The 8,326-nt window shown below is 34.0% G+C and overlaps 1 protein-coding gene across 3 annotated transcripts in view; it reads left to right on the top strand.

Annotated features, from left to right (window-relative positions):
• lhx9 (LIM homeobox 9) overlaps nt 1–8,006 on the top strand; it is a 9,782-nt gene extending 1,776 nt beyond the window's left edge. The window contains exons 3-5 of one of the 3 annotated variants that reach the window (XM_060864115.1): nt 546–919; nt 3,869–4,071; nt 7,422–8,006. In XM_060864115.1, coding sequence (XP_060720098.1) covers nt 546–919; nt 3,869–4,071; nt 7,422–7,478 — 634 coding nt within the window. In that variant the 3' untranslated portion in view covers nt 7,479–8,006. Of the gene's footprint in view, nt 1–545; nt 920–3,868; nt 4,072–4,897; nt 6,916–7,421 lie in introns of those variants that run through there. The other 2 variants (XM_060864098.1, XM_060864105.1) reach the window with 2 other exon arrangements.
• Nucleotides 8,007–8,326: the final 320 nt, after the last annotated feature.

The raw sequence follows: 8,326 nt of genomic DNA on the forward strand, positions 1-8,326 counted from the left end.
AATAACTCCAAGACATTGTGGATGTACATAGAGAATAATATATTGCAGTGGACCTGCAGATTGTGACACATGCTGTGCTCCAAAATCAAGAGTTTATATATTATATTATATTATATTATATTATATTATATTATATTATATTATATTATATTATATTATATTATATAAACTACGTATCTGAAAGACATTCTGTTGTTATACATGTGGTAATTATTGTTTGTTTAAAAACAATAGAATTTGCCTTAAATTACGCAAATATTCAATTTCGCCTTTAGATGTTTTACATCATGAAGACTGAATCTGATGAAATCTGTCTTAATCATCTCGGATATTGTAGTTTAATATTTTTTAAAGTTTTAAAGATTTTAAGAAGAATTTTGTCTTGGAATAAAAAAACAACAATTCCGCCAAGTCATTTGAGCAGAGGAAAAGAGAAAAATGTCTAATAATAATAATAATAATAATAATAATAATAATAATAATAATAATGCAGATGTGAGTGCAAGAGATGGATCCGATTGTAAATAAGGTCCTTGCCGTTCCAGAAGGTTCTCCGTGCAGCGGTGCGCACGCTGTCACCTGGGCATCTCGGCGTCGGAAATGGTGATGCGCGCGCGCGACTCCGTGTACCACCTGAGCTGTTTCACGTGCACGTCGTGCCACAAGACGCTGAGCACCGGCGACCACTTCGGCATGAAGGAGAGCCTGGTGTACTGCCGTCTGCACTTCGAGAGCCTCGTGCAAGGGGAATACCAGCACCACCAGCAGCAGCACACGCAGCTGAACTACGCAGACTTAGCTGCAAAGGGCGCGAGCTTGGCGCTGCCGTACTTCAACGGCTCGGGAACGGTACAGAAGGGCAGGCCGCGTAAACGGAAGAGCCCAGCCATGGGCATAGACATCAGCACGTACAACTCGGGTAAGCAGTGTTGTTGTTGTTGTTGTTGTTGTTTTTGTTTGTGTGCCTTTTTTTTTTTTTTTTGCATCTACATTACATTACATTTCACAACAATCACCCAGAGCGCATTGCGCGTCTTAGGGCGCATTGCGCGTCTTAGGGCGCATTACACACGCGCAATAACCTTAAAGTGAATAAGAATACAATATTGTTTTTAGTTTGTTTGTTTGTTTGTTTTTAATACATTTAATCAAAAAACAAATATTATATATCAAATATTGCACTAGCCCACGAAACAAAATAAACAATTCAAAATAGCGTAAATGTTAATGCTGAATATAATCAAGTCAGAATTTAGCGAAATTAACCTGTACAACTTAAAACTAACGAATAAATTCGTTGTAAAAGCATAAAAGCGACTGTAAAAAGCCTTACATTAAAAATAATCATTAAAACGGGGTATTATTTAGGCTAGAATTATTAAAGAATTATTTTAATAATAAAAAAGTATTAGCTATTGTTTTTTTTAATTATTAAAAATAATTCTTGAATAATAATTTATTCTAAGCTAAAGTTATTATTATAACATTATAAGCTACTGATTGTTTTTGAAAACTAAACCTTTAGGTCATTAACGCGTAAACAATTGTGTTGGTTAGATTTCCTAAAGGAAGAAATCGTCGAGAAGAATAATAATATAAGATAATGTTATACTACATGAAATTTGATATCATTTAAAAAAAAAACAACAACATATACTTTTGAAATATATTCTATTATATTTGTTGCGGGTAAAATGTGTTGCCTCGTGCGCTGTGCCTGAGATTTACAGTAATATTAGCACAAGTCTGTGTTTGTAAAAAATGTGTTCAGTGTAAATTAGAGATGCTGTCGGGACACACACACACACACACACACACACACACACACACACACACACACACACAGGGAGAGAGAGAGGGTCTTTAACCATTATATAAATCCTCCTAATGGAATATTGTATGTTGCGCAGTCGCTCAGGATTGAGACACAATAAAGACGGCGGTTTAATTGTGTTAAGTGTTTGGAGTCTGTGATAAGCTTCAACACACGCTGTGCTTTTTAAAAATATTTTCCAGCAGTGTGACGCATGCAGTCTAGCATTAGTGGCCATTTCTCCTTTTTTTTTAATTATTATTAGCCCTGAAGACATGCTGATCATTCCAGGAGGGTTTGTTTGTTGTTTTGGGGAAAAGGCGCTTGAGCTTCATGTAGAACTGACATGAAAAAAAGCAACAGCTGGAGGGTTTCACAATCCCATATTAAATCATGCTCATTCTTAGTGTTTATATATAACAAGAATTAGGCTTTGGAATTATGTCTACGTGTCTTATAGTACTCAATGAAACAGAGATACATTAGCTTAAAAACGGCTTCATTATTTTCCCCTTTTTTGTCATTTGTGCTATATATTTAGTAAGCAGTTGTGCCTAAAGCCCCCTGCTGGTCAAATCAGGAAAGTGACCGACTCTTAGACCTTCACGTCACAAGAGTTTCACAATCAACAATTACACATTTACAAATGTCTGCGTTTTCGTTCCGACTGGTTTTGCTCATGTAAACACTCCCAGTGATACTACAGAAGAACCGATATTGAACAATTCAGTAAATGGTCCTTAAAAGAACCAATTTTTCCAAGTGCCAAAGAACCTCTTGTTCAATAGACATGACAAAGAGCCACTTAATTACCTTTATTTATAACAGTGTGCGTAAATGTCTAATAACACATAAATTAGCTATAACAAACACACGTGAAAAACAGAAAGGGGTTTTTGGTCTAGCGAAGCTTTGTTGGTGGTGGATTTTTTTATTTATTTTATTTTATTTGAATTGATTTTTCACTTGGAAAAATTTCACCGAACTTGAATTTCACTGCTGCAAAAACCGCTTTTTTACCAAAAAAAATAAATAAAAATATTTTATTTAAAAAAAGGTTATTACAACAACATCTTCATCTTCTTCTTCATCTTTTTGTTAGAGTTAGTGTTACTGAACACGTACAAAAATCCAATCTGAAAAATACATACAAAAAAAATCCAATTTAATTATAAATGGACTCTTCTGCTCAGGGTGCAGGAATAAATCTGACCAATTGAATCAGTGTTAAAATCTAAAACAGAAGGAAATGTACATTAAAATCAGAATGTCATTAAATCTATCTATTAATAAATGTGTTTTTTTTGTATGTCTATAATTTTGATGAACTAATTTTACAGTTCTATTCTTTTCTGTTCTTAGGTGATTTAATTGTAATGATATTGTAATGTAATATGTTCACATTCCCTTTTGATGTTTCAAATCTCTCTTTTTTATGGAAGTAAAGAAAAATAACACAAAGTCTAATAATTATACAGCTGTGATTTTTGGGTCTTTGTCTTTTCTTTTTTTTTTCTGCATGAACATTTCTACTCTTGCAGTAGAAATACTCTTGCAGTTCTCTTTTTTACACTCCCTCACACGGCATTGTTCTTGTTGTTGTTGTCGTCATTATTGTTGTTGTTATAATACACTATTGTTAGATCGGTGTTTCGATCAATTGAACATGTTTAGATTTTTTAAAATTGGTTGTAGATTTTCATTAGAACTAACCTTAGACGCTTAACTAGAGGTATAAATGATTCAAATTCTGTTTAATTTGTATAGCTCTTTAATTCATCAGTTATATCCTGAATTCAGTATAGAATTTATACATTTAAAAATTTTCCCTAATGAGCAAGTCAGAGGTGATGGTGGTGAGGAAAATCTTCCTTAGACAATATGAGGAAGAAACCTTGAGAGGAACCAGACTCAAACCGGATAAATCCTCATCCAGACTTACAGATTTTTATTTTTTGTCTATTTATTAAGAAACACTGAGGCTGGGGGGAAAATGATCATGCTTCATGATTTTTAATTTAAATTTAAATCTTGATTTATTCATTTTTTTCTCAGGTTGTAACGAGAATGATGCTGAGCATCTGGATCGAGATCAGCAGGCATACGCTCCATCGCAGAAGACCAAACGCATGCGCACGTCCTTCAAGCACCACCAGCTTCGCACCATGAAGTCCTATTTTGCCATCAATCACAATCCTGATGCCAAGGATTTAAAGCAGCTTGCGCAGAAGACGGGCCTCACCAAAAGAGTGCTGCAGGTAAGCGTCGGCTTCTGTCTTTCCAAAGAGAAAAAAAACCTAGATCTTATTTCATGTGCCCCCTTTAATGGAGATTTCCTCTCGTATCACTCATCCAAGCTTGATTTCTTCCATGTCACATCATTTAGATTTATGTTTCCATCCATGTCCTTGTAGTGATTTAAGCACATTACTGTTGAGAGACAAAAACGTTGTTTTTGTTAACTTTAGTATGTTTAAGAAGTGAATTTATGATTAGAAAGAAAAAGGAAACATAATGTATGAAATTATTATTATTATTATTATTATTATTATTATTATTATTATTATTATTATTATTATTATTATTATTATATTTTTAAAAATATTGTAAGAATTATTATTGATTTATTTGTTTATTTATTTAATTTATAAATAAATATGTATTTACTGTTTTATAATCAAAGCACTGTACAGCTACAGAACAAAGTAATGGAATCTGTCGCTCTGTATCCTGTATAAACAGCAGCATTAGGCATCAGCAGGAACGTACAGATGTACAGATCGCTGCGTATTTTGTAGTCGACGAGGCCGACTCTATAAATAAACCATTCGTGTAATATTGTTGTGCCTAGTACAAGTATTTAATTTTAATTTAAGTGCTAGATTAGTAGAAGAACAGGAAGGTATGAAGGGGACAGTGCTTTGTTTAGAGATCAGGAGTATTTCTAGTTCATCACCTTTTTTTTTCTCATGATGGCATTTTGTTTTCCAGCAGTAATGTAAATATACTAACGTTAGGAATGTAACAGTATCCCGACAGCACACACAAACACAAACAGTAAAAGGCATTGGGGTTGGTTTGCAGGTCTGGTTCCAAAACGCGCGGGCCAAATTCAGACGGAACGTTTTGCGGCAGGAGAGTGGGGGTGTTGAGAAGGCTGACGGCACGTCACTTCCCGCACCCTCCTCCGACAGTGGTGCTCTGACCCCGCCAAGCACAGCCAGCACGCTAACAGACCTGACCAATCCCTCTATCACCGTAGTCACCTCAGTCACCTCTAGTTTGGACAGCCATGAGTCCGGGAGTCCCCCACAAACGACCCTGACGAACCTTTTCTAACACAGATTTGGGGTTTTATTGTTTATTGTTTTGTTTTTTCCTCCCTTGCAAATGTGGCTTTTTGTTGTTATTTACAAAACACTCTTAAACAACCAGAGACAGATCCATTTGAGGATGAAGTAGTCACCTCAAGTCAACCTTATTTTGGACAGACTGTATTTTGATTTTGCAAAAAACAATAATAGTTAAATTAATAAATAAAGCATAACGATTTATTAAAAATTCGAATTATATTTGATTTTTTTTTTTGTTTTGTTTACAAACAGATCCATTCAAATCAGGAATAATTTGAACTCTGTAAAAAGTTACTCATATATTACTATTTTGTTTTGGTTTTGTTTTTCAACGAAAATATTTGAGGGATTTCATTTCGGATTCGACCCAGTGAAGGTCCCGTTCTCACACGAAGCACTAAAACAAACGAGAGGGTCAATTTAATGTGTAGCACTTGCAACCACTTGGCAACTGAGTTTTTCCCCCATTTTTTTTAATCCTACTCACCATGTCAGCATCGTCTCTGCATGTTTCAGCACTTCACGTGTTAAAGTGGAAACATGTCTCAGACCACGTGCTTTAAGCCACACACAAAATCCTTCATTCTGTTTTGTAATTTTTTTTTTTATTTCATTGATAATCTGCATTTTATTTCCCAAAGCATTTTTGCATTCCAGTTGAGCCCCAGTGTCTGTAGCTCTGATAAACAACTCCATTATCATGCGTTTTCATACTTTATACTTTTACAACTCGCATGCCAGGTGGTGCTTCAACCTCAAGACCACATCGTCATACCAGCGTGGCTCTAATTAGGGTTAAATGATATCGAAAACTGTGCAGTGGTAACTGTTCAAAATAATATAAAAAAAAAACAGCTTCAGAGCCCTTTATATTATTATTTTTTTGATGGGCTTCATTTGACTCGATTGTACAGACAAGGCACTTTTAACACGTATTCTGGCATATAAAGTATTTAAACCTTTGCCAATTCCTATTCATTGCTATAGATTTGCAGTTTGCTTAGTGATCAGTGTGTTACGGTGGCGTAGCTCAGGGTGATCATGAGATTCAACACAATTTGGAGATGGAAAATTTAGTCTGTTTTTTTTTTTTGCATTTTTTAATGTGTTATTTCTCAGCTTGTGGATTGCAATATCGATGAAAAAACAAACACCTCTTCTGATTGGAGAAAGTTAGTCATACCTATAATCAAATCACTCTTTTTCAGTCAAATGCAATTTTTTTTATTAATTATTATTTTTTTTAATTAAATGGACACTTGCCACTGAACAGACCAAAAACATGAGGATTTGGAATTGACAGCGAGGGACAGTGAGGGGTTGATTAGTTCATTGTGTGATGGAGAGATGGTTCTGTTTGTAGAACAAAGTGCTCCTCTAAGATCTACTTCATGAAGTAGACGCCTAACTCAGTTCTACTATGTGCCTTACGCTATAACCTGGAAGAGAGCTTGTGAAATTCAGGAGATACATGTGTGTTTGTTTAATGGATATCGCATTCTTTGAACGCCTCACTAGTTTTGTACTGTTCTGTTTTTCATCTGAGGATCTTTTTAATGGTGTTATTCTGTTACAAAGGAGGCAAGCGATGGCCTAGAAAGCAGTTGTGCACTCTTTCAATTATAGTCGGTAAATCCGAGAATCTTATATATTGATCTTCGTGTTAATAGTATGGTACGTGTTCTATCAAGATTGTCCATTGTTTCCTTGTTTCTTGAAAAAAAAAAAAAAGATGGTGTATAGAAACTATTTCCCATTAAATATTTATGGACCAAGCGGTTGTTATATCTTATTAAATTTGTGTGAATAAAAAACGCCTTGCATTGACAGTGTTTTATTTCTCTCATTGCGCAACCATTCTTTATGTTGCCTCTCAGATTTAAACGAAAAACTGATATCGGTGAATGATGTTCAAAAAAAAAAAAAAGAAAGGAAAGAAAGAAAGAAAGAAAAATCTTCCACCACACATCTCTCTCTTGCTCTCATTTTTGATATTGATTTTTAAATTTCATTCTCTTTATTATTCTAAAGTAATGCCCCACGGATTTGCACTAAGACCCTGCGATTGATACGGAAAAATGATCCAAAAGAATTAGAATTGTTTTTTTTAATGCATGAATATGCCAACATTATAAAAAAGCTCTTGTGCTAGAAAGTGCACACTGGTATTAAAAAAAAAGTCAAACTAAATGCAAACCTCTTAAAATCAGGTTGCTTTGTAGTTTAATATATTGTTACTTTATGATTTCTTTCAGGGAGAACAAATCTTGGGGCATTACAGCCATACTTCACGGCGTTTGAAAATTCCCTAAAGTATTAAAAGACGGGGAAAACTTTGATCGGAATTCCTCACCATTGAAGACAAAGACAATATTAGGATCAGATGATAATAATAAGCCTAAATCAGCAACAATAAATGTAATGCAAAAGTCTTTTTTTTTCTTTTAAATTCTTCTGAATGTTTGAATCCACACTTGGAGGAGAACCCACTCGATATGTGAGCTGTTTTTTTTCTAATATCTGTGTTATATTAGAACTAAACTTGTTCTTTGTATCAGGATAATAATGACAAGAAACATGTACAATATTCCAGCTGTATATAAATGAATAAGGATTACATACACAAAACATACACACAAACTGATTCTCTGTCTCTCTCTCTCTCTCTCTCACACACACACACACACACACACACACACACACACACACACACACTTCTTCTTTACTACAATATCCTACATAAACCTAACTCACTCTTTTTAAATGCATGAAAAATAACACAAAGTCCAAAACCGTAAAATATTAAATAAAGAGAACTGTGGAGAACAGATTTAGCAGAAAAGAGAAAATAATAATAATAATAATAATAATAATAATAATAATAATAATAATAATAATAATAATAATAATAATAATAATAAATAATAATCATAATGATAAAAAAAAGAGTTTGGATGTTGCATGCACCTTATCAGTGATTTACAGTTTTAACACTGAGTATTATTTTGTCTGATGTTTCTTTCGTTGTCGAATGTACATGAAATGATATAAACACATTTTACTTGTGACACCGATATTCCACAAAAAAAAAAAAAAAATACAATAAACGCACAACTGCATGCAGTATTTGAAAAATAAAATGCTCCTTTCCAAATAGAAA

Source organism: Tachysurus vachellii, chromosome 1, assembly GCF_030014155.1.
Source record: "Tachysurus vachellii isolate PV-2020 chromosome 1, HZAU_Pvac_v1, whole genome shotgun sequence".
NCBI lineage: Eukaryota > Metazoa > Chordata > Actinopteri > Siluriformes > Bagridae > Tachysurus > Tachysurus vachellii.